Source organism: Pelobates fuscus, chromosome 5 (assembly GCF_036172605.1).
Source record: "Pelobates fuscus isolate aPelFus1 chromosome 5, aPelFus1.pri, whole genome shotgun sequence".
Classification (NCBI taxonomy): domain Eukaryota; kingdom Metazoa; phylum Chordata; class Amphibia; order Anura; family Pelobatidae; genus Pelobates; species Pelobates fuscus.
The window spans coordinates 225519563-225545966 of record NC_086321.1 but is presented as its reverse complement, the minus strand read 5'-3'; the positions used below and the strand labels follow the sequence as shown (position 1 = coordinate 225545966).

Sequence of the window (26404 nt, the reverse complement as noted above, 5' to 3'; positions counted from 1 at the left end):
AGATCCTTGGCATCATCATGGGCAGCTGCAACTAACACTCCTATTGAGAGCATTTGTAGAGCTGCTACCTGGGCATCAGCCAACACCTTTATAAGGCATTATGCCTTGGATGTAAGATCTCAGAAGACTACAGAGTTTGGCAGAAATATTCTTTCTATAGTTTCATAAAATATTTTGATTTGGAATAATAAAAATTCCATTGAGCATGCTAGCATTGTGGCGTTTGTTTATTTATTTTGGTGTTTTTCCTCTCTCAAGTTTAATGTGGGTATTACCCTATTGTGATGCTGCCATTAGAAAACGTATTCATAGATCCATGGCAGAATAAATTTTTCCATCCCTTCTTCTTGTTTGTTTTCTTTCTGTTATTATAGGCCTTTGAGCGTGTTACAAGACTGAGGATTTAGAAAGGGGAGGTCCTATTTATTATTTAGTTCCTGTCCTAAACAGCCAAGTTGGCGGAGGCGGAGCTAACCCTATTAGGATGCTGCCGTAGATCTATCTATGGTCAAAATAAATAAATTACTTAATTAATAAATATTAATAATAATTGTTCACTTTGTTTTCTTTTTCAACTTATTGTGAAGTTATCCCTTCCCCTACACTATCTTCCCTCCCCCTTTTGGAGACAGGCGCACTGGAGCTATGGCGTCAGTACACTGGAAGGGCCGATAACCCAGACATCCATGGATTGGAGGGGACAGGTCTGGATCGGTATAAGACTGAAGGGGAAGCCTCTAAGGCAAAATAATCGCAAAACACATTTCCATTATGACTCTAAAAATAACCTCCCTAAATGTTAATGACCTGAATACCCCCATGAAGTGCAGATGTTTTATCTAAGAATTCAAAAGGCAAAAAGAGCCTTTCTCCAAGAAATGCATTTATTGCAAACTGCAAAAACAACCACAAATGTGGTAGGGTATGGTAATTAGCTCAAAATATTCGCGCTCTAATGGTATAATCTCCGTGATATTCCATGGATCTGTAGATTATCTTGATCTTGCGTGTGGGAGTCTTGTTGTTTCAGCAGCAGGTGTGGTAGAACCTAAGGGCCACTAGTGGAGAGCAAAATTGGTTTGTTGCTATACTCCTGTGCCCTGGCAAGTGTAAATCCTGAATAACTTGAGCTAAAGAACTTATACCAAACCAGCTACCGAAACAACTATCAACCATGCCTGAGCACCTATATTTGGAGCTAATTACTAGCTCCAACAAGTGCAAGAGATTTTCCTTTTATTTATCTCACCAACCATTTGAAAATACTACACCCTATTTAGTTTTTCTTTCCTCTTTTTTGCATATTGAATTTTCCTGATTGGATTTTGAAGATATTTTTAAGGTCCTGCTTCCCTCTGTCCTTTTTCCACACCATCCACAACCAGAAAGAAGCTGCCTACCTGCACTACACTCAAGCGCGAGAAACCTTACCTTTTGTGCTATTAAATGCATGGCAATGCCTTTTAACTTGCGGGCTGCAGACACAACATAAAGGTTACGCTAAAACATATTTAGTATTTAGGTATTAAATTAACTGCCAACCCAGATAGATTGTATCAGGAAAATTATTTCAACCTGATTAAGACACTGATACAAGATACATGGACATACAAACCGATTTCATTGATAGGCAGGATGCACACTATAAAAATGAATGTGCTACCAAGATTATTATTTTTTTATTCCAAGCACTTCCAGTAACAGTAACCAAAAAAGATATGGCTAATCTATAAAGTGCTATTGACAAATATACTTGGCAAAATAAGCATCATAGAAAAGTCAGGAACATACTTCACAGAACTAAACAGTAAACAGAGGGGAAGATTGGATCTCCCACATTTATATTTATTCTTGGCACTCTCCTCCTGATAGGTGTTGATGGGTAGTGTTAGGGTTCTCTGTTTATGGGTTCCGATTTGCCTGAATTCTGGATATGGGTGCCCAGGACCCACAGACCACTTATTCTGACCGAGTGCTCAGCCATCCTGAATTCAATAAGGTTATAGGATAAGACTAAAAGGACTTTTCTCTCACCCCTTACGTCTTATCTGAGAAACAGAGCATTCCTACAGGCATGACAGCAAAATAATTCCGGTGGCTTGACAACACAGGAATGCAAACATATATGAAAACAACACACTACGGTCATTTGATGAATTAAAAACAATAACTCTCCCGAACCAACAGGAATTAATTTATGTGCAATTAAGATACTTTGCCATAGACTAATTGGTTGGAACAGCAGCAAAAAAAACAATTAACATTTTTTAAAAGGCTCTGCATCATGGACACATCACAAAAAGGTCTTATCACTTTAATATAGAGTTGTGCTCTAGGTTTGCATACCCTGGCAGAAATTGTGAAATATTGGCATTGATTTTGAAAATAGGACTGATCATGCAAGAAATATATTTTATTGAAGGATAGTGATCATATGAAGCTTATTATTATCAAATTTGGCTTGTTTTTCATGGCTTTTTAAATCATGATAACAGAAATCACCCACATTGTCCTGATCAAAAGTTTTCATACCCTTGAATGTTTGGCCTTGTTACAAACACACAAGGTGAAACAAATGTTAAAATTGCAGTTAAAGGTTAATTTCCCACATCTGTGGCTTTTTAAATTGAAATTAGTGTCTGTGTAATGAGTTTGTTAGCTCTCACATGGCTGCACTGAGCAAGCTAAATACTGAGCCATAGGAAGTAGAAAATAATTGTCAAAAGACCTGCTTAACAAGGTAATGGAACTTTATAAAGGTGGGAAAGAATCTAAAAAGATATCTAAACCAATCCCGGGTAAAGCATGCACCCCTACGCCCGCTACATCCGCTGTCAACCCACCCAAGCCGAGGGTCACAAGGAGGCGCCACCTCGCCGGAAGCCCGCTCCAAAGCCACCTCGCCGGAAGCCCACCCGCCGCTGGTGGTGGCGAAACACCAGGGCCATCCGCAGCGCCCGTTCAGGGAAAGGCCCGGCTCAAATACATGCCCGAGCCTGTGGCACACAGAAGCCGACCTAACAAGAGGTCTGGGGCTGGGTAGAGGTCCCTCCTTCCTCACAACCACCCTGCATCCTCCAGATCATCCACGCTCCAACCGCCATGCGACCTAACACAGGTATTGGCTGACGCAGAGACCCGAACACTGGGCCCGCACAAGAGATCGATCACCCTGCACGGACTGCCAACCGGAGAGGAATGCACCACCACAGCTGAGCCCTGCCTCATACCTGGGCGGACACTGACTATTAGCGATCCAGTCATTTGACCCACAGACTCATACTTAGTAACCCTCCTCCACACCCCAGCTAAACCCTTCTAAACGCAAACCTGCTCACCAATACAGGGGCCTGGACTCAGTACTCAGGATACCGAGTTACCCACAGATGACACCCATTTTGACCCAACTGAAGACCAGAGGGGTATGAGGTACACAGACTGATCCGACCCTCTCGACGCAACCCCCCCTGCAGCTGCCATAATCATATGACTAGCGGTGGTTCCACTGGTGCATTAACCAGTCCCAGTTTAACTGTTTTGTTCCTAGATATGTTATTCAGTTAGTCACGTAGACTACTTAAAGAGGAGGGCAAGCTACATAAGCTCGCACATTTCAAATATGCTTTATGCTCAGAGCTTAATGTTACCCATTTAACCTTCCTAACCGGCTCTACCAACGCTGGACTAGCCAGACCTGCTTGAATGTTAAACTTAAACTCTTAAGAAACTTCTGAAGAAGCCTATCAGGCGAAACGAGTTAAGTGCGACTATATTTTATATTTATATTTTATTATCTATCATTTTGTTTGTTTATATTAAAGTATACTTTTAAGTTACTTTTTATACTTACAATTTTCATTTCCTGGTATCCTGTATATCCTTGGTGGGGATTATACCACCTAAGCTGTTTACATTAGAGCAGGTCACATGCTCTGGAAAGTGTAAGTACAATACTATTTATTATCTATTATATTATTGGTACTTAATTCACCATATTGCTGCTATCTTTCTTTTATACCAACTACGCACTTTGCACCTTGAGAACATCTGTGGCAACTACTACAAATCCAAAGACGGGGATTGTACCGTCCAAGCGCTTCACAGCAGAGCTCTGTTATAGCTCATCTTCATGTGAGTGGACTGTACATAGTTACTAACTACTTACTTTTAAGATAAAATTTACTGTATTGCACTATTATTTTTTTATCTTAATTTCTTTTTGAGGTTACGATTAATTGGAATATCCAAGGACACATGTATGTATTTTTTGCATATTTAAATTAATAGGCGCGGTATACGCCCTCTTTCTTTCTCTGTTAAACTTAAACTCTACCTAACATGTACCTTAAGCGTTGACCTATACATTCTGGCATACATGTAACATGATGAGTAGCAGAGAGCTGTTAGACTAGCCCGTTTAGCATAAGCCATACCTATTCGCTGTTGGAATCACATGTCCTAGGCATAGCGTACTCTGAAGTACCTCAATCGAGTTTAATGTAACTTAACATGACAGCAAAACACTAGTACTATTGCAAATGTTCCCTAAGTTGCACTGCATATTATCTAAGCTTGTCTATAAAATGACACCGTTAAACGACATTAAAAAAAATGAGTATCCTGGAAATGTAAGCCAACAATGTTAGCGCTGTATTAATCTTATATTGTATATATTGCTCACACATTTCCCTTTCTTCATTCTGTACCCCATTGCAATGCCTTAATAAAAGAAAGATTGACAACAAAAAAAAAAGATATCTAAAGCCTTGAAAATGCCAGTAAGTACTGTTCAATCATTTATTAAAGGGACATTATAGTCACCTGAACAACTTCAGCTTAATGAGGTTGTTCAGGTGAGTGCTACAGCTACCCGGAGCCTTTTTCTTGTAAGCACTGTATTTTCTGAGAAAATGCAGTGTTTACATTGGAAGCTTGGAACACCTCTTGTTGCAGTCAATCAGATGGCCACCAGAGGGACTTCCGAGTTCAGAGGCCCTAAAAAGGCCTCTCGTCCGATGCATTCTGGGTGAATACATCAGACGGGCTATCAGCACACAAAGCACTGTGAACGCGCTTTGTGTGCTGGTAGCCTGTCAGCACCGCTGTGGGCGTGGCTTCAGCTGACAGCTGAAGCCCGAACCCACAGGGACGATTACTGTCCACAATAGTGGATGAAGGGGGGGGGAGACCTACTCTCCTTCCCCCCCCGGCCCCCACCCCTGTGCGGCGGGTGGGGGCCCTAAAACTATCAATAAGGGGGGGACCTACTGTCCCCCCCGGCCCCCACCCCTGTGCGGCGGGTGGGGGCCCTAAAATTATCAATAAGGGGGGGGACCTACTGCCCCCCCCCCGGCCCCCACCCCTGAGCGGCGGGTGGGGGCCCTAAAATTATCAATAAGGGGGGACCTACTGTCCCCCCCCCTGGCCCCCACCCCTGTGCGGCGGGTGGGGGCCCTAAAATGATCAATAAGGGGGGGGACCTACGTTCCCCCCCACCCCACCCCTGTGCGGCGGGTGGGGGCCCTAAAATTATCAATAAGGGGGGGAGACCTACTCTCCTTCCCCCCCCCGGCCCCCACCGCTGTGCGGCGGGTGGGGGCCCTAAAATTATCAATAAGGGGGGACCTACTGTCCCCCCCGGCCCCCACCCCTGTGCGGCGGGAGGGGGCCCTAAAACTATCAATAAGGGGGGGGACCTACTGCCCCCCCCGGCCCCCACCCCTGAGCGGCGGGTGGGGGCCCTAAAATTATCAACAGGGGGGGGGGACCTACGTCCCCCCCCCAGCCCCCACCCCTGTGCGGCGGGTGGGGGCCCTAAAATTATCAATAAGGGGGGGACCTATTGTCCCCCCCGGCCCCCACCCCTGAGCGGTGGGTGGGGGCCCTAAAATTATCAATAAGGGGGGACCTACTGTCCCCCCCCCGGCCCCCACCCCTGTGCGGCGGGTGGGGGCCCTAAAATTATCAATAAGGGGGGGGACCTACGTTCCCCCCCATCCCACCCCTGTGCGGCGGGTGGGGGCCCTAAAATTATCGATAAGGGGGGGGACCTACTGTAACCCCCCCGGCCCCCACCCCTGTGCGGCGGGTGGGGGCCCTAAAATTATCAATAAGGGGGGGACCTATTGTCCCCCCCGGCCCCCACCCCTGAGCGGTGGGTGGGGGCCCTAAATACAAAGGGGGACCCTAGTTAACCCTCCCCCCCGCAAAAAAAATTATCTCCCTACCTACCCCCCTCACCCTAAAAATAATGAGGGGGGGAACATTAACTAAAAACCTGTAAAAAAAAAAAAAGAAAAATGAGATTAAAAAAACGTACCATTCGATGTTTTCTTTCTTCTAAAATCTTCTTTCTTCAGCCCCAAAAAAGGCCAAATAAAAATCCATAATAACCGACGCAATTAAAAAAAATAAAAAAAATAAAAATAATCCATCTTCACCCATGGAGGGCTCCGCGCAGACTGAGCTCCGCAGGGCGGGGAAGGCTTATAAAGCCTTGCCCCGCCCTGCAATTAGGCTAAGAACACTCTGATTGGTGGGTTTAAGCCAATCAGAGTGCTCTTTGTCATTTTACAAGCGTGGGAAAGTTCTTTGGAATTTTCCCACGCTTGTAAAATGACACAGAGCACTATGATTGGATGGATTTCAAGCCATCCAATCACAGTGCTCTGTGTCATTTTACAAGCGTGGGAAAGTTCTTTGGAATTTTCCCACGCTTGTAAAATGACACAGAGCACTGTGATTGGATGGATTTCAAGCCATCCAATCACAGTGCTCTTTGTCATTTTACAAGCGTGGGAAAGTTCTTTGGAATTTTCCCACACTTGTAAAATGACACAGAGCACTGTGATTGGATGGGTTTCGAGCCATCCAATCACAGTGCTCTGTGTCATTTTACAAGCGTGGGAAAGTTCTTTGGAATTTTCCCACACTTGTAAAATGACACAGAGCACTGTGATTGGATGGGTTTCGAGCCATCCAATCACAGTGCTCTGTGTACTGTGATTAGATGGCTTGAAACCCATCCAATCACAGTGCTCTGTGTCATTTTACAAGTGTGGGAAAATTCCAAAGAACTTTCCCACGCTTGTAAAATGACAAAGAGCACTGTGATTGGATGGCTTGAAATCCATCCAATCACAGTGCTCTGTGTCATTTTACAAGCGTGGGAAAATTCCAAAGGGAAAATTCTATGAAGAACGCGATTGGTGCAGCGCGAAGCCGCGCATGCGCACCACATCGCGATGACGCTTCTCTGTGAGAAGCGTCCTATTGGGCCCCGCGATTTCGTCATTTTGACGAAAAAGGGGGCGCGGCCTAGCGGGGAGCTCGGCGCTGGAACGGAGGTAAGTTTTTAATATAAAAACACCTCGAAAATTATTTTTAATGAATGAAAGTACATATAAAAGCAAGAAGGAAGGCTGGGGGACCTGTCTTTCTTGCTTTTATATGGTGACTATAGAGTCCCTTTAAGAAGTGGAAAATTCAGGGATCTCTTGCTACCAAGCCAAGGTCCGGTAGACCAAGAAAGATTTCATCAAGAACTGCCAGAAGAATTGTTCAGGATACAAAGAAAAACCCACAGATAACCTCAGGAGAAATACAGGCTGCTCTGAAAATATATGGTGTGGTTGTTTCAGAGCACAATACAATGATACTTGAACAAAAAAGAGCTGCATGGTCGAGCTGCCAGAAACAAGCTTTCACTGCGCCAATTCCACAATTCACAATATGCCCCACAACACCTTGACACACCCAGGGCCGGTGCATCCTATAGGCTAAGTACATGGCCACCTATGGCAACTATTTAGGGGGGGGCGCCAGCAGTTGCTTTACTGCTTTTCTGGCCGTCCCTCTATCAAGTGGGATTGATTATATATAGCGGGCCACGGCGGCTGCCGGCTGTATTACCGGGAGCTAGGGAGCACTTACTTTTAGACTAGTGCCCGGTAGAACGTCGGCCTGCTAATTCAGGACTCCTCTCCCAGTCAAGCACCGCTGCAGCACAAGGGCGCGTTATTCACTCGCTCCTATCCCTTGCCCTGTACATAGGGACAAGGGGCGGGAGAATTACAGGAAATGGGGCTTGGAAAAACAGTGTCAGCCACCGGGCGCAGTAAAGAAGACAGGAATGAAGAGCAAAGTGGAATGAAGGTAAGAGAGAATGCACAGTGTGGTTTGTAGAATGTGTGTCAGTATGTTTCAGCATGTTTGTGTATGTCAGTCTGCTTGGGTCTGTGTGTGTATGTATGGGACTTTGTGTATGTGTGTGTATGGGTCTGTGTGTGTGTGTGTATGTATGGGTATGTGTGTGTGTGTGTGTGTGTGTGGGTCTGTGTGTGTATGTATGGGTGTGTGTGTGTGTATATGTGTGTATGTATGTATAGGTGTGTATGGGTCTCTGTGTGTCTTCATGGGTCAGTGTCTGTGTATCGGTCAGTGTGTGTGTCTTTATGAGTCAGTGTGTGTGTGTCTTTGTGTGTGTATGGGTCTCTGTGTGCATAGGTCAGGCTTTGTCTGCATGGGTCAGCGTGTGTCTGCATGGGTCAGTGTGTGTGGAGGGGGATCAGTGTGAGCGTATGTGTGTGTGTCAGTGTGTGTGTCTGTATGGGTCAGCGTGTAAGTGTATGTAAGTTTGCATGAGTGGGTGGAACGAATGAGGCGGCAAAATTTTTTCGTCTAGGGTGGCAAAAATCCTTGCACCGGCCCTGGACACACTTCACAGTTTCTAGCACACTGTAATTTAGAGTGACAAGACCAAAATAGAGCTTTTTGGTCACAACCATAAGAGCTATGTTTGGAGAGGAGTCAACAAGGCCTATAGTGAAAATAATACTATCCCCACTGTGAAGCATGGTGGTGGCTCACTGATATTTTGGGGGTGGGGAATGAACTGTAAAGGCACTTTAGGGGAATCTTGTGAAAATTGATGGCAAGATTAATGCAGCGCATGGGAAGCTCTTGGACTTTCCAGCATGACAATGACCCTAAGCACAAGGCCATGTTGACCCTCCAGTGTTTACAGCAGAAAAAGGTGAAGGTTCTGGAGTGGCCATCACAGTCTCCTGATCTTAATATCATCGAGCCACTCTGGGGAGATCTCAAACGTGCGATTCATGCAAGACGACCAAAGACTTTGCGTGACCTGGAGGCATTTTGCCAAGATTAATGGGCATCTATACCACCAGCAAGAATTAGGGGCCTCATAGACAACTATTACAAAAGACTGCATGTTGTCATTAATGCTTAATGGGGCAATACACAGTATTAAGAACTAAGGGTATGCAGACTTTTAAACAGGGGTCATTTAATTTTTTTCTTTGTTGCCATGTTTTGTTTTATGATGAAAGAGCATGATATTTATATATATATATATATATATATATCCACCAGGTAAAGCTACTGTAGACAGCAGTGCTGTGAACAGGTAATGGCTCATGTGCTAAATCAAAAAAGAGATAAACATAAGATAAGGCACTAGAAAACAAAAAGAACACAAAAACAAATTTATGCAGCTGTCAGGGCTAACCAGACAAAATGAGAGAACTACAGTCACTGAGTAGCTTATACTTCAGTCGACTTAAAAGCTTGCTCAAGGTCTGTTCAGGCAAAGGTGAGTATCCTTCACACGATACCGGCAAAACAGAAGAGAGTGTTTCACATATAAGCTCATCCCTCCAGTCCCAAGCTGTTATGGGTATCAAATGGCCACTGGAAACCCCAAGTTGGATGGCAGTGGCAGAACAGAGGTCAATTCATTTTTTTCTTTGTTGCCATGTTTTGTTTTATGATTGTGCCATTCTGTTATAACCTATAATTGAATATGAATCCCGTAAGAAATAAAATAAATGTGTTTTACCTGCTCACTCATGTTTTCTTTAAAAATGATACATATATGACCAATTCTCCAAGTGTATGCAAACTTTTGAGAGCAACTGTATACACATGTTTTTTGACGCTTCAGGTGAATGGGACAAATGAAGATACAGAGACCAATGGGAAACAGATTTACGACAAACTTTAGAGGGAAATAACTGTGAGGATATATGGGAGGTGACCTCAAAATCCTCCATCTGTATAACGTTACAAGGTAAATCACATACAGGTAATACACTATTTAGAAGTTACACGACATCTGTGAAACAATTTCATATGGATAGAGCTACGTTGGATTGCTGATATCAGTTTTCAAAAGACCGATTAAGCTGGACCGATGGTCAGCGGCGGGCTGGGACAGGGGTCAGAGAGGCTATTGCCGCCCAGGCTGCCCTAAATCCAGGGCCGTCCGCATTCAGCAAAAAAGGAAAATTCCGAATCCCTAGCCTCTGGCTGGGAACTCGGATTTTTCAACTTACCTCTCTCCAGGATTCATACTTAGGGGGGCACATAAGGGGTCAGGGACAAAAGAAGAGGGGCAGTTATGAAATGTGTGTATATATATATATATACATACACAGGGCTCAACAAATTCCAGGCGCCACGTCGCCATGGCGACTAGACATTTCACCCTGTTGCCAGGCATTTTTCAGCCCTTTTCTAAGCCGCGCAGGAAACATTAGAGCCGGCCGCCGCAGGGAGCATGGAGACGGCGCGTGAGGGAGCAATAACCTTCCTGCAGTTTCTCTGTGCTCTCTTGCACGCTGTTTAGTGACATGACGTCACTCCGCCCCCGGCATCACTACAGAGAGCGTGCAGAGGAGCAGAGAGAAAATGCAGGAAGACTGAGAGGAGACACACTGGACGTCAGGGAAAGATCCACTCAGCTCTCCCAAAGGTAGGGAGGCTGGGTGGATTTAAATTGAAATAAAAATAGCAATTTGTGAATGTGTGAGAAAATGTGTGTGTGTATGCTGAAAGGGCCTGTAAAGTGTGTGCGTGTGCATCTAGGTACTGCATTGTGAGTATATGTTTATTGGGGTTGCATTGTGTGCTTATCAAGGAGCTGTAGTTATTATATATACACCCTGTTCCAAATTATTATGCAAATTATATTTTTCTCATTTACCTAAATAATTGATGTAAATAACAGTCAGCATAATTCTCATGTTCTCAACTATTAAGAGTACAATTCAAATTTTATTGAACAAACCTCTTTATGAATTAAGCATAAAAAACTTACAAAGCACTGTTCCAAATTATTACGCACAGTAAGTTTCAAAACACTTTATAGGTTGTAAAGAACTGAAAATTGTCATTTGTTGTGTTTGCAGCATATTTACTGAAATCAAAACATGACTCCACCACTGCCTTGCTGATGTTGCAGCCTTGTTGGAACAGGGTGGCCATCCATCAACCATCCACTACTCCATCCATCTGGACCATCCAGGGTTGCATGGCACTCATCAGTGAACAGGACTGTTTGAAAATTAGTCTTCATGTATTTTTCTGCCCAATGCAGCCGTTTTTGCTTGTGAGCATTGGTTAGTGGTGGCCAAATAGAAGGTTTATGTACAGTTGCAAGACTCTGGAGGACTCTACACCTTGATGTCTGTGGGATTCCAGAGGCACCAGCAGCTTCAAATATCTGTTTGCTGCTATGTAATGGTATTTTAGCAGCTGCTCTCTTGATCCGATGCATGGATCTGGCAGAAATCTTCCTCAATGTGCCTTTATCTGCACGAACCGTCTGTGCTCTGAATCAGCCACAAATCTCTTAATAGTGCAATGATCACGCTTACGTTTTCGTGAAATATCTAATATTTTCATACCTCATCCAAGGCATTTAACAATTTAAGTCTTTTCGGCAGCAGAGAGATCCTTTTTCTTCCCCATATTGCATGAAAATGGTGCTCTGCTTAATATTGTGGATCACCCTCCTTTAGTAGTTTTTCTTAAATTGGGCTCACCTAGCAATCTAATTATCACAGGTGTCCGAGATTGTTTTCAGTGATCAAAAGAGCCCTGAGACACAATTCCATCCATTAGTTAAATTGAAAAACAAAATATTTAATCTTTGTGACACTTAAATAGAATTTGCATAATAATTTGGAACATGGTGTATATATATATATATATTTGTGTTAGGGGCTCATGATAGTACAGAGGAAAATAACACTGATGAGTGTAAGATGGTATTAAAAGAGCAAGTCGGTTGTGGTGTGCCGGAACCGACGATGAGGTAGGCCTGTAAATAAAGAGGGCCTACCAAGAAGAAATGTAAATAAAAAGGAAAGTTAATAATGAGGAGTGGTGTGAGGGTCATTCAGCGCTGACCTCGAACGGTATGGAGCCAGGTAAGGGGTGTCCCTTAAGTAGGGAAGGGGGAGTGTCATACGCTCCTCCCACAATTACAGGCCAAACAGCTTTAATACATATAGTTATATATGCATGTGTGTGTGGAGGTAAAGGTATGTGGGGAAGAAGTGTGTATGTGGGTGAAGAGATGATGTGTGTGAGGGGTGCACTGTGTGTGTATGCAAATTTGTACTTTGTGTTGGTGGGAGTGTACTGTATGTGGGGGATTCACTGTGAGGGTGTACTGTGTTCAGGAGGTGTAACATTTTTACTTTAATAATTGTATACAAAAAAAATAAAGAATATTTCCTTTTCCCTCATCTTACATTGCAGGGAGGGGGCACACAATCAGATCCATGGTGGTTGAGAAGGCTGCCTATCCATTAGGTACAGGGGAGGTCACGAGATGAGAGTTCTGTCTCTTGGAGTTCAAGCCCTTACAGAGACTGACCCATACAAACCCACAGACTGACCCATACACATACACAGACAGACCCATACACACACACTCTGCCACCCCACACACACAGACTGACCCATACACGCACACAGACTGCTGCCTTACACAGACTGACCCATACACACACAGACTGACCCCCTCACACACACAGACTGACCAAGCCCACACAGACTGACCCCCCACACACACAGACTGACCCCCATATCACCCCCACCACAGCCCCTTTCCTAAATTGTAGCCATCAATCTACTTCAGCCCCTATCCCCCCTACATTTCCTAACCCCCCAATTAACTATGGACTATATTATATTTCTTGTGATTCATGGAAAACTGATTCCATGAAGACATGTCCATTCGGACTGTAGTTCTACAGCATATTTCTTACTTTACAAACGCTGATGCAATTCTCCCTTTCAGGGGACAGAAATGCGTTATAACGTGCTGTGTTGCTATTATCATACTTCAAACAAACTGTGGGACAATGCTGTGAGAGAAAATTATTTGGAGCTTCAGGGATTCTGTGAAACCTAGAGTGGTTTATCTGAAATGTGGGTAGTATGTTTTCTGCGCTCTGATTGGTGCAGCTAGTGTATTGCTGATTGGTCAAGCTTTGCTCTTACGTGCTCCAGGCAGACAAAATGGAGGGAAGCTGCTGCACTATATATACAGCCAAATTCTCTTTTCGATATCCCATTGTGGTGTGAACATTAAACGATATTTTATTTTAAAAAATTATAATAATAATAAAAATAAAAACCATTTACTGACATTACTCAGTGAATAATGTTAAATAACAAGTACAAAAATCCTCTTATGAGCAATTAAATAACTAATAAATTGACCAACCTTAAAGGTACACTCCGGACCCCTAAAGCTGAAGTATTTAAATGTAAGGAGTGTGTCCTATTTTTTCATTTAAAAAAAAAGTGCAGATTTCAATAAAAATTGGTACCTTTATAAATGTACCTTATTATATCATCCAGCTGTCAATCAGACAACCTGTCCTGTTACTTCCTGGTTTGGTTAGCTCAGTGGAGCTAGCAGCCAGCAATTGCACAGAGCACCTGCCTTGCAAAGACTTCTTCTTCATTGAACTGCACTGGGAAGTCTGTGATTGGACAGCCACAGAAAGTCTGGGCTGGGGAGGGATTGCATAGGCAGCAGACAAGAGATCTGATGGTTTTGCAATTTGTGCAAAAAATTTCATTATTAAATGCATGCATATTTTCATTAAAGGATATAGCTATAAAATAGTAATTTATTTATTTGTATTTGGGCAGAGTGTCTCTTTAAGGTAGATGGTTGAGGGAGATTATACCATTTTCAGGTTATCTTGAGCCAAGTACTTATTTGTGGCTTCAGTTCTTAACCAAATATTGTAAACTATATCTAATGTTGTCACAGTTGAGGCCTTTCCGCCATTACATTTCTCACTGTGGTCATGGTAGCTCTTGGTAAAATGGAAACGGTAATTGCTCATTTATTAGAGAGAAATAAAGGTCACCATGTCAACTGATGAAGTAAAATAAATAAATAAATAAGTAAAAGTATTTTTTTAAATAAAACACACCCATGTGGTGTACTGTTTAGTGGCAAACTTTAACAATGTGCCTTGCAATTACCTTAACATTGTCCACCACATTGTAACTCAAAGCTCAATGCATTATGGGAACAATGCCACAAGTTTCAGATCCTATCTGCTGAGGTTTTTTGGCATTGTAACAACTACATGGCTTTAACCCCTTAAGGACACATGACATGTGTGACATGTCATGATTCCCTTTTATTCCAGAAGTTTGGTCCTTAAGGGGTTAATAATTAGTTTTTAACCATTTCTGTCAGTAACTTGGATAGCTTTATCCTTAGTAATAACAGTAGCTGTGTTCCTGCCTGCAGATCTGTATTGAGCTTTCCATGTGCCCATAGGCTTGTGCTAATTTAATTTGACAAACTACAAGTATAAATGACATCAATGACATGCTCATCAGCTTTTTTATTTCTCCTAGAGTCTTTAGCATGCTACATTAACCTGACAATGTTTACTCTTAGGCTCATTTAACAGTACAATTCATGCAGTTCACATTTGCTGGCAATTTTACATTGACATTACATATGTTAACTTCTAGCGTGAGAAAACAGTAGTAATCTGGGATATTTTTTTTTCTCTGTGCTGAAGTCAGATATGCCATTTCTGTTCCCCTGACTCCTGTTCCCATAGATTCGTATGGCTAATGTCTTCACAGAAAGACTCTGAAAGGTCATATTGTCTTGTCCATTTGGAAGATGTTCCTTTTATTCCAGGTCATTCGTGTTTAATGTCAACAAAGTGATTCCATTCCATCAACACTATTACACTGATCTGGTAGTAATATTAGAAAATAGATACACTGTTCTTTTCTAGAAATGGAATTAAAGTACCCATACACCTCTGTATATTGCTCTGACCTGTGCAATACATTTGGGTCAATAAAATATTTCTGTCCACTTCCATGAAATACGACTTCAAGTAGAGCTCGCATCATAAGGGAAATTTCCTAAAACTGTGTCCTTTGCCCAAATGTCACTCTGTGTGTACCAAGCCCCCTGTCCATTAGGAAGAGTTATTGAGTATTCTAGAATCTGCAGAATCTGACCTCTCTTCATAGTCATCTTCGTAAATGGGGGGTTTGACCACAATGGGACAGCTGTCCTCTGGAACTGTGATCCTGGGATCCTCTGGCGGTCTAGCGGGGAGTACGGGAGAACTCCTAAAGACTGTGGTGGGGTTGGCCGAGAAGGGGCTGACATACTGGGACCTGAGCTGATACTGTTGCTGTAGGGTCATTGTGTTCCACAAAGTGACATCATTGGGCAGGAAAGGACTGGTCTGATTCCTGGCTAAAGTGTTCCTCAACAGGAGAGGGTACCTGGGGGGTTGGGGAAAGGGGTGCTGCAGGGGCACTCCAAGAGGATTGGGAACCACATTATTAGAGTCAGCCGAGAAGCGCAGGGATTCAGGAACCCTAAAGGCTGACCCTACAGACCATTTGGAAGAGGGTAAGGGGTATGAACCCAGGGTGTGCTCCAATAGGTGGCCATTGGTGGGGAGTACAATGCCATCAGCCTCCGATGAAGTCCTGTCCCCAGTCAGAGAGGATCTACTGGACAGCAGGACCTCCACAGCACCCACAAGGTCCCCCCCACACCCCTTCAAGATCAGTTCCAGCACGGTGGGCTTCTGGCTGGGGAATATCTTCTTGAGGACCTCCAGAGGGGGCCTGTTGGCCTTCAGGCTGAAAGGTAGAGACACGGTGCCCGATGGACCCTCAATCAGCAGGTGGCTGTGCTCCGCCTGGTACTTGGGGCTCTCATGCGCTGACTCCACGCTGTGACAGCTCTTCTGTCCAGGATACCCGGCCTCCTCCACCACGGGAACCACCTCCGGGCTCTCCGGGGAGCAGCAAGGCTTAACCTCTGGGGGGGACCGCTGCTCTTGGTCACTGGAACTCTCTGCATTGTCAGGACCACTGCTGTCACCCAGCCTCTCCTCGGGCAGCTCTGTAATGACAGGAAACATGTCAGCTCTGCAATGACACAACATGTAGACAAACATGTCCGTTCTGTAATGACAGAACATGTAAACAAACATGTCAACTCTGCAATGACAGCATGTGTCAACTCTGCAGTGACAGAGCGTGATATTTCTGCAATCACAGGATATATGTTAACACTGCAGTGAAGACGAACATGGAAGCTCCGAATTTATAGCGAACGTATCTGCAAAGACATGGAACAAATGACTAGCGCACGGGCCTCATATTGTCTATATTAACAACTAGCTAACAACCCCCAAGAGCAAAAACCTAAAACAGTCATGCATTAAATCTCTAAAGTTCATCTATAATAAGTATATTATAAAAATCAATATATCAATAATGTATTTTATTCAGGTAAAAGTGCAAAAGGAAGGTAGCCATCACAGGACCTAAACATACAACTTAACTTTGAATTCTTGGGATGTCAATGATAAAAGTTAAGTGTTATTTGTTCCGCAATTGTAAATTCTGCCAGCCTAGGCAAGGGGGATCTGAGATTTTATAAATCCTCGAGTGCAGTCTCTGATAGTTTATACACGTAATTATGGAGTTATTTAATTAATATAAATTGTATTAGTTATAATTATATAATATGTAAGTATTTATAACTAATATTCTAGAAATATATGGAATTAATTATGTTTATTATTTTTTTCCATTTATTTTATTACTTTAAAAAGCCCCATCTTATTATTTGTGTATTTCTTTCCAATGTGCGCTTATTAATATATCCAGCAATAAAGGTGATCTATAAGCTTACAGTGTGCAATGCACGTCATTTTATTGGCATATAACTCCAATTTAACAACGGAATATGTTTGTGTTTGGAAAAGAATAATACCCATTTTTATATATATAAGACTTCCCAAATTCACTGAAAAATATCCATCCATGCAGTATTACGAAAATGTACTGTATATTAGAAAGAAAGGTTATATATTAATGCTCTCATAACTCCCATCCAATGCGCTTCAATGTGAATTTCGGTTTGCAGAGGGTTAGAGGCAAAATAAAGAATAATGAAATAAATAAAATTAATCTCATACGAAAATTATATAATATACCCATCTACCCTTTCATTTTCATTTTAACTCCACTCTTCTTCAAAAAAATAACAGTACATAATAACAATTGACAAATACTCTCTCAAACTGCTAAATTCTTAATTAAGGTATTTTTTTTATTTACTCGTATTTTTTCTCCACCTTTCACAATTCAGTAATTAACCCCTGAGTTAACCCCTAGAACGGAATGGTTTATTCTATAAGCAGTGCATTTTAAGAGAATTTAAAAGTGAATTACAAGGTAGGAAATATATCAAGGTATGACTGCAGTAACTGTAGGTGGAGGGTTCTTCTAAGTCTGATAGCCTGGATATTTTTTGCAATTCTGGTTTCAGTTCACTAACGTTTACTGGTGTCACTGGAATCCAGTATTTGTTATGTACAAAGAGCAGTGTTGGAGTGTAGTGATACAAGTTGGAGCTGTGACATTCCTGTGGTTTCCATGGTGATTGCTCCACTCTCACAACTAGAATTATCTGACATCTAGAACCCTCTCTCGCTTGTGCCCTTTGCATTATATGACAAGGTATCCATGTTCATACTGAACGATTTGCTGTTCTTATAGTAAGTATAAGAATACCCAGCATTGTGAATGTTAGTAGTTCCACGGTTCTAGAGTGCAGTGGTGATAATGGCCCAGGACTCTAGCTTGCCAGGGTTTGAAGAAGATGCATCCATTCCCCAATATGCACACAGTAATGTTCACGCCTGGGTGCCCTGTGCCTGGCACTGACGAATGTCTCATCAATGCTCTGTGATTGCTTTACAAACAAGCACTCAGCTGCATGGTAACATTTCACTTGGGTCTGACCTTCTACAAAACGTATTGCTATCATGTTCAATTTACACTGTCTCCCTGTGATTACAGTAATCTTTTATGAAGTGCATCTATCACAGGGAGAAAAGTTTATGGTGTTGGCCAGCAGCACCCATATGCAGTAAATATCTGCTGTGATGGCTATTTATCAGCTGGATCCCAGCTCTAGTCTACAGGCAGTGAATTCTGTAGAATCCATAGTGCAGGAGGTCTGGGAGAAGCCTGCAGAACAATGTGTCATTGTAATAGCAACTCGGTACTGATGTATAATGAAATGGAGACATTGTCTGGAATAGAGAAAGTTAACCCATACATTGCTGGATAGTGTTAACTTTCTTTTGTCAACCTCTTTATATGATAAATTCAGTATATTAAAAAACATGGAATTATTCACTAACTAGTGAGTTGATATGAGCTAACAAGGCTTCTAACACACACAGTTATTCAATATAGTGTCACTTGTCATAAATGCAATGTGAATTTTAAGTTTAAGTCAAAATAGCTGAACTAAACACTTCCTTTTTCCATTTCAACTTTTTTTGCCCTAAAATTGGACATTTGCTGTGAATTTACTTTCTATTATTGACAACTCACGCTTTAGTTGATGACCCTGTTATAATAGCTGTCTTTCGATTAGCTTCATTTTTTTTTTTTATTTTTTTTTTTTTATTAAATTGTATAATGTCCGCCTCAATTGTCAATCTTTTAATTAACTAGTTCGGTATTTAGGGAAAAAAATCTCATGATACAGTTGTTAAAATGTTTAAAATTAGGATTATTAAAATTACAATTTTCAATCATTTTACCCATGAAGTATAACAATTAAAACAAAGAATTATATTATCAACCATTGCTTTTATATAAAATTAGTGTAAATTATTGAATAAGTGCTATTTTAGGGATTAAATAAATCATACCTGGAGGAAACATTCATACCTGATTCGTTTTTGTTTTGTTTTTTTAAATCAAATTCGGCTGAGTTAAAAAAAAAAAAAATTCTATTTCATTTTTATGGATGTGTTCATTACACTCTGAATTGCCCTGAATCGAATACCGAATTGCAAAATATAGGCACGCATTAATGATTTTACTGATTAAATCCCTAAAGTTTGCTTTCAGTCCATCAAAAAATATGTGTATTACAAAACATAGAAAATCAATAAACCAGCAATTGTGGAGAACTAACAAATTGGCAAATTAACGTTTTGGCTACAAATTGACAATTTCCTTTCCTTACTCCATATCTTCTTCTGAATAACAACAAAAGATTAGCATTTAATTTAACCTCCAGGTAAAATTTATTTAAGTTCACAAAACAATGTATTAATTATATTTTAATTTTTTTATACATTTTTTACTTTTTTGCCTGGTGTCATATCAGTGATTATATGGTGACGCCGTTTAAACATTTATTAATCCAGTATATACAAATTCTATTTTTTTAAATTTCTTTATTTTCCTTTTTGACTTCAGTTGCTGACTGATGAGATACCCCACGAATTTTTTTTTTCTATTTTTGTCCCCTAATTATTAATAGTACGTGTAAAGGCTGCCTTTTGAGAATCTCCAAGATATCCTATGATAATGTTTTCGTTTGTGTTTTTGCTATGTTTTTGTCTTCTAATTATTCATTTTACTTCTAAATGCTCCTTATCAAGACGTTTATGGAGTTGATCAACTATAATTATCAGGTTCTATCGAGAAATGTCCCTATATATATTGTATAAATGTCAGCTTACTCAGAATATGTAAGTGTAGTAAGGAATGAAATAAGAGGGCTGACGGACAGTTTCATAAGATAATATAACAAACTTGTTAGAGGGCTATCTTATATTAATTAACTGCAAATTTGGTGTTTCTTAATTAAACACATAAATATAGCGGATTGAAAACCTAATCGAAAACCAAGTTACTGCTATTACTGCTATAAAGCTAAACTATAAACTATAAACTATAGCTTAGCTGGAGAATTTTTCCAAACTTGTCATTTTGTCCTGAATTTTGAAATTTAGTTTCCAATTAAAGTCCAGTGTTTAGTGAACAGACAAATAAGCGTCTTACAATTCTGGAGCAAACTGCTAAAAAAAAAAAATGCAACAGTCACCATGGCAACTTTTTAACTAACACACACACACACACACACACACTCTCTCTCTCTCTCTCTCTCTCTCTCTCTCTCTCTCTCTCTCTCTCTCTCTCTCTCTCTCTCTCTCTCTCTCTGTAAATATACCTTCTAGCTATATTTGTGTTCTATTGCTGAATCATACAATATGTATGTAATAATCATACAATATGTCCATGTGGAGCAGTGACTGTCCTATGGGGGTACTCGGTGGAGCTATGGAAGAGTTAACTTCAGACTTGCGAAGTTATAATAATTGTTTAGGGTTGGAACTAATAATAGATTAGTAGACTTGAAGATAAATGTAAAAACACTGAATTGAATTGGATAAAATGTCAGATGGTAGAACTAAGGTTATTTTGTCTAAATTTTGCAATTTGGCTTTTAATACAGCAAATTGACTATTTGGTGAATAAATCCATATCAGTTTCCCTGCCCCCTCACCTTCTAAGACTTGCTTTTAGGACCTGACAGTAATTTGACCAACTGATGAGCTGTAATTCTTACTTCGAAGTCTATAAGAATGCTGCTGTTCATTAACTTGTGATATGTCTTTTCATAGAATGCAGCACAATGTGGCTGTAACGCAGGCGTTAGTGGATTCTGTGAGAAGTTACACACACCAGTATGAGCCTGAAGAAGAAGATAAGTGCACGGGCTGCTTCCAGTCAATCAGGATATGTGACCCACAAGCCCAAGTAGTTAGACAGACCTTAGCCTATATTTGCACAAAACCTGCTTTAATTCATTCCTGTTAAGTAGTTGAGACAAAAGTTAACTCTTCAGAGTTACAATGTGCTGTGCAGAAATCCTCGGTGCTTAGATGGTTAAACAGGCATATTTATTATATATATTTTAGTAAATTACATTATATGTAATTATTCCCAAATATAAGGTACATCTAAAATCGTATTATGTCTAAGGAGCAAAGTTTAAGTAAAATCGAAAGTGACGGAATTAAGAAACATGGGAGAGATTTATCAAGGTACAGGAGCTATTCTGGGGCAAAGTGTCACCATGGAAATGTATTTTCAATATTTAACATATCGCATCCAAAATCCCACCTGTTAGATTGATAAATCTCATCGACTAGGAGAAAGATCCACAGCCTGACTACATTGCAAAATTGAACTGTAATATAAAAGCAAATCTTTCTGGTTAAACTGTTACATTTGGTCTATAAGTGATGTATCCATAATATTTTTGTTTATGTATCCAAACTAGGCCACATTATACTCTACAGAGATTTTATATTTGTCTTTTTAACTGCAAGGAATTATATAGAGCCTTATAATGGTATGGTAAAATACTGCTAATTATTCTATAATTAGTATGTTCTACTGGTTTAAAGTAGTTTTATTGTTGTACGTGGTTGTGATTATGGCACGACCATTTATACAACGTTTACAGTCAACCGTAGAAAACATACCCTGATCATGTCATTCTGCCAAGCAATGAATAATGACATCAATGTGAGCAGCTCTAAAGAGGATAGGGGTATTTGCATTGCAGTATCAGGTGGAGATATTTGGGGTGTATAAACTAATGCACTGTTGGACTTTGCAAACCAAATTTGTAAAAGTAAGCACAGAACAGATATGTGGAAAAAATCAAATTCAGCTATATCTCAGATTGGTCATTATTACTAAAAGGTAGCGAATTCTGGTTTTGTAAATCCAGATTGTTTTCTATTTTAATTATTATTATTATTATTATTATTATTATTATTATTATTATTTATATAGCGCCATTACATTCCGTAGCTATATTTCTCTAGTAGCAATGCCTTGTTTTAACACTGGTACAAACATTTGTTTAAATCACCAGGCACTGTATTATTTATTCATTGAACAGTGAGTGACAACATGTAGGATACAGTGACCGAGCTGAATATACTTCTAATTTAAAAACTCTCACAATTCGCTACTTAGTGAATAGACCCCTTAGTATAAGATAGTAGTGACAGCTTATTTCACCAGACAAGTCCTGCACAAATAATACTACACAGACCATACTCAGTCATAGCTTTATACTTAGTCTGTAAAATGGATTATGGGATTCCCAGGTGACTAATGTACCTTTCTATTTTATATGTTGTATGTGTCTTAAAACATATGCCATTATATTAGTAGCCACTTTCTACCGGTTTGATTTGTATCTGAACGTTTGATGTTGAGATACCACAGTTACAGCATTTTGGGCATTTCTCGAAAAAGTAAACCTCACCGATTAATGACTGTTTTTTATTCTAATAATATAGTTAAATGTTTAATACTGCACAGGACAGAACGTGTAAAGGTATATTATAAAGGTATATAATGAAGGTACATTATAAGGGTATATTATAAAGGTATATTATGGAGGTATAGTATAAAGGTATATTGTGAAGGTATATTATAAAGGTATATTATAAAGGTATATTATGGAGGTATATTATAAAGGTATATTATGAAGGTACATTATAAAGGTATATTATAAAGGTATATTATAAAGGTATATTATAAGGGTATATTATGAAGGTATATTACAAAGGTATATTACAAAGGTATATTACGAAGGTAAATTATGAAGGTATATTATAAAGGTATTTTACAAAGGTATATTAAGAAGGTATATGATAAAGGTATTTTACAAAGGTATATTATGGAGGTATATTATGAAGGTATATTATGAAGGTATATTACAAAGGTATATTATAAAGGTATATTATGGAGGTATAGTATAAAGGTATATTGTGAAGGTATATTATAAAGGTATATTATAAAGGTATATTATGGAGGTATATTATAAAGGTATATTATGAAGGTACATTATAAAGGTATATTATAAAGGTATATTATAAAGGTATATTATAAGGGTATATTATGAAGGTATATTACAAAGGTATATTACGAAGGTAAATTATGAAGGTATATGATAAAGGTATTTTACAAAGGTATATTATGGAGGTATATTATGAAGGTATATTATGAAGGTATATTACAAAGGTATATTATAAAGGTATATTATGGATGGTTCATTGAAGGAAATGCGATCTCTTTCCAAGACCATAAAATAACATTTCTTGTCTTTTTATTTTTTTCTTCTCTGTTTTTGTGTTAATAGCATTGTCTATAAACGAAATTGTTTCGGTAGTTTCCTTGTCCCAGAATAGACTTGCATAGCATTATTTAATATCACTTATTAGTGGAAGTTTGCCCTTTTCAGCGCAAATAGGCCAATCAACCCTCCCTTACTGAATTAATGTATAATATATGGAAACAACTTAATATGGCATCAATGAAAACATTTCAATGGGATATATATATATATATATAAATGCATAGATAGACAGACATACAAGACATAGATAGATAGATAGATAGATAGATAGATAGATAGATAGATAGATAGATAGATAGAGAGATAGATAGAGAGATAGATAGATAGATAGATAGATAGATAGATAGATAGATAGATAGATAGATAGAGAGATAGATAGAGAGATAGATAGAGAGATAAATAGATAGATAGATAGATAGATAGATAGATAGATAGATAGAGAGATAGATAGAGAGATAAATAGATAGATAGATAGATGGATAGATAGATAGATAGATAGATAGAGAGATAGATAGATAGAGAGATAGATAGATAGATAGAGAGATAGATAGAGAGATAAATAGATAGATTGATAGATAGATAGATAGAGAGAGATAAATAGATAGATAGATAGATAGATAGATAGATAGATAGATAGAGAGAGAGATAGATAGATAGATAGATAGAGAGAGAGAGAGATAAATAGATAGATAGATAGATAGATAGAGAGAGAGAGAGATAAATAGATAGATAGATAGATAGATAGATAGATAGAATTGATAAATACTTTCCCGTTTAATGAAAATAAGAAGAGTAATAAGAATTCTCTGTTTTATCCGAATAAATAGTAAGTAATTTAAAAGGGTTTATTCACTAAAGTTAGAATTTTTGGACATTTCAAATTTAAGGCTAAAATATTTGCAATAGAAGCATACCTGACCTGGAGAATGTTCCTTGTTTTTAGCCATACATTTGAAATTCACTCTAATTTCAGTTTGTATCCCTCACAACCCTCACTGAAGTAAATAGTTCTGTTTGAATTAAATTTGAAGTCACAACAGTTCGCACTTTAGTGAATAACCCTGGAAGTATCTCCAGATAACACGGTGACTGTTACAGTGAAGTTTCATTTACTACATTCCGAATTTCTATTGATTTGAAAGCCATATTGTAAGAAGTAGACTCGGAATCGAATCCCAGCTCAGCAATAGTCAGAGCTTTCTATCCTGGATCTTGCCAGTCACAGCATTCGGAAATCAGTGTAGGAGAGTTCTATAAAGCCCATGCCACCCCTTGCCATGCTACCCACCTGTCTTGCCCGGTAGCTGCCCGGCTGCAGGGGGTTCTGGTGCCCAGCGGATGGTCATCTCCCCATGCCGGGCTGGCTGCTGGCCCGTGTCCCCTGGCAGGGAGGTTTGCAGCCCTGGGATGGGCCTCAGGGTGTCTGGGATGAGACTCTCCAGGCTCTCGTTGGCCTGCTGCCGCCTGAGTGCCACCTGTGCCGCCATCACCCTCTGCCTCTCGATGATCAGGATGCACTTCTCACAGGTACAGTCCTTAAAGCGGCAGTAGCGCTTGTGTCCCTTCAGCCAGGATAGGACCCCATGGTTCCTGCAGCGGGCACACTTTGGAGTTCTCTGCAGGGGGGCCCGGGGCTGTGAGACGGGGCCCCCCATATACAGGTAAGGCGAACCGTATCCGTTCATTGCCCTGAGTCCTGGGGTCAGTGAGGGTGAGTCTGTGAGGATCAGATAGGCAGCTACCCCTTTAGCAATAGTAACTCTGCTGTGCTCTCAGATTGCCAGGCTGGTGAGGGAACCCAGGAGGACAGATCAACCTTGGCAGACTGGATAGAAGGTGATACATGGGTTACTGACAGCGTTCGTAAGTCCTTCTGGATACTTTGTAACAATCAGAGCTCAGCAGGAGAGAACGTCTGAACTCAGGACCAGTTGCAGGTGAGTCTGATGAATAACATCCTCTGGGTAACCTGGGCCCTGAGTGGGCTTAGCGAATCCCCTTTTTTCTTCTATGTGTTCATATTAAATGAACAAGGTCTGATGGACCCCTGCCCAGCCTGCCCCTGCTGGCTGAGCGCTCCCTGAGGCTGTAGCGCAGTACAGTGGTGCTGTGTGTTAGTCGATGTGAGGAGGCTTGATACATCCAAACCTTTCTCTGCTCCAGTCCCCGCCTCCGGCTGTACTCACTGATCTGGACCTGTATCCTGTGCTGAATAATAAGTCTCATCTACCTCCCCACCTCCACTCCATCTTATCTCACTTGGTACACGGTACACCCCCAACATCCACCCACATGAAGACCCCTCACACCCACCACTCCCCAGCAGCCAGACCCCTCCTAGCCTGTACCTTTGGAGCAATCCCCAGGATGTATCCTCAGGCTCTTTGTTTGTGCTTCATTGTTATTCCTGTCATGTTTGACACGTTGTGATACATTTGCTGGTCCACATGTTATGTGGTGTGGAATAAAAAGGACACTAATATGCAGTCACTGGCACACCGAGCAGTAAATATTCCACACAGACTCTGTGCGCCCTCTCCTTGCAGGTATTAAACCAAGTTACAATTGGTGAGCCTGCCAGTTATAAAATACAATAGCAATTAAAGCTAATCCTATCAAGTATTGCTGTAAGAATTTTACACATAGTTACTGGAGGAGAGGGTGTGCGGTTTAGAGACCTGCTAGCAGCAGTTTGTTTTTTTTTTGGTTTTTTTTTTTTTAATCAAAGACCTTGTAAAAGTTCTCAGTCTCTCAGTAAGATAGCCAGGGGGATATGCAAAACACTTATTAGGTGAAGTTCTGACAGTGGATAAGTCACCATGGAAACCGATGGAATCTTCCCACTAATTGCTGAACTTTTGAGCACTTTGTTGTTGTTGTTTAGTTGTTTTCTGTTTTTTTTTGTTTGTTTTTTTTTACATATAAATACTATGACCCAGGATATATTTGAAAAGGAGAGAAATCTCAATGTATCCAAATATTCCACTTTTCCACAGCAAGTTTGTATCCTGCTCCACTACAAACACGTGG

The 26404-nt window shown here is 40.4% G+C and overlaps 1 protein-coding gene across 1 annotated transcript; it reads right to left on the bottom strand.

Annotated features, from left to right (window-relative positions):
* Positions 1–14672: 14672 nt before the first annotated feature.
* Positions 14673–25533, bottom strand: DMRT3 (doublesex and mab-3 related transcription factor 3). The gene is made up of 2 exons (XM_063457204.1): positions 24663–25533; positions 14673–16231 (listed from the first exon to the last, which is right to left on the bottom strand). The coding sequence occupies exons 1-2, from the start codon at positions 25057–25059 to the stop codon at positions 15285–15287; spliced, it is 1344 nt and encodes a 447-aa protein (XP_063313274.1). The 5' UTR covers positions 25060–25533; the 3' UTR covers positions 14673–15284.
* Between the last annotated feature and the right edge of the window lie 871 nt (positions 25534–26404).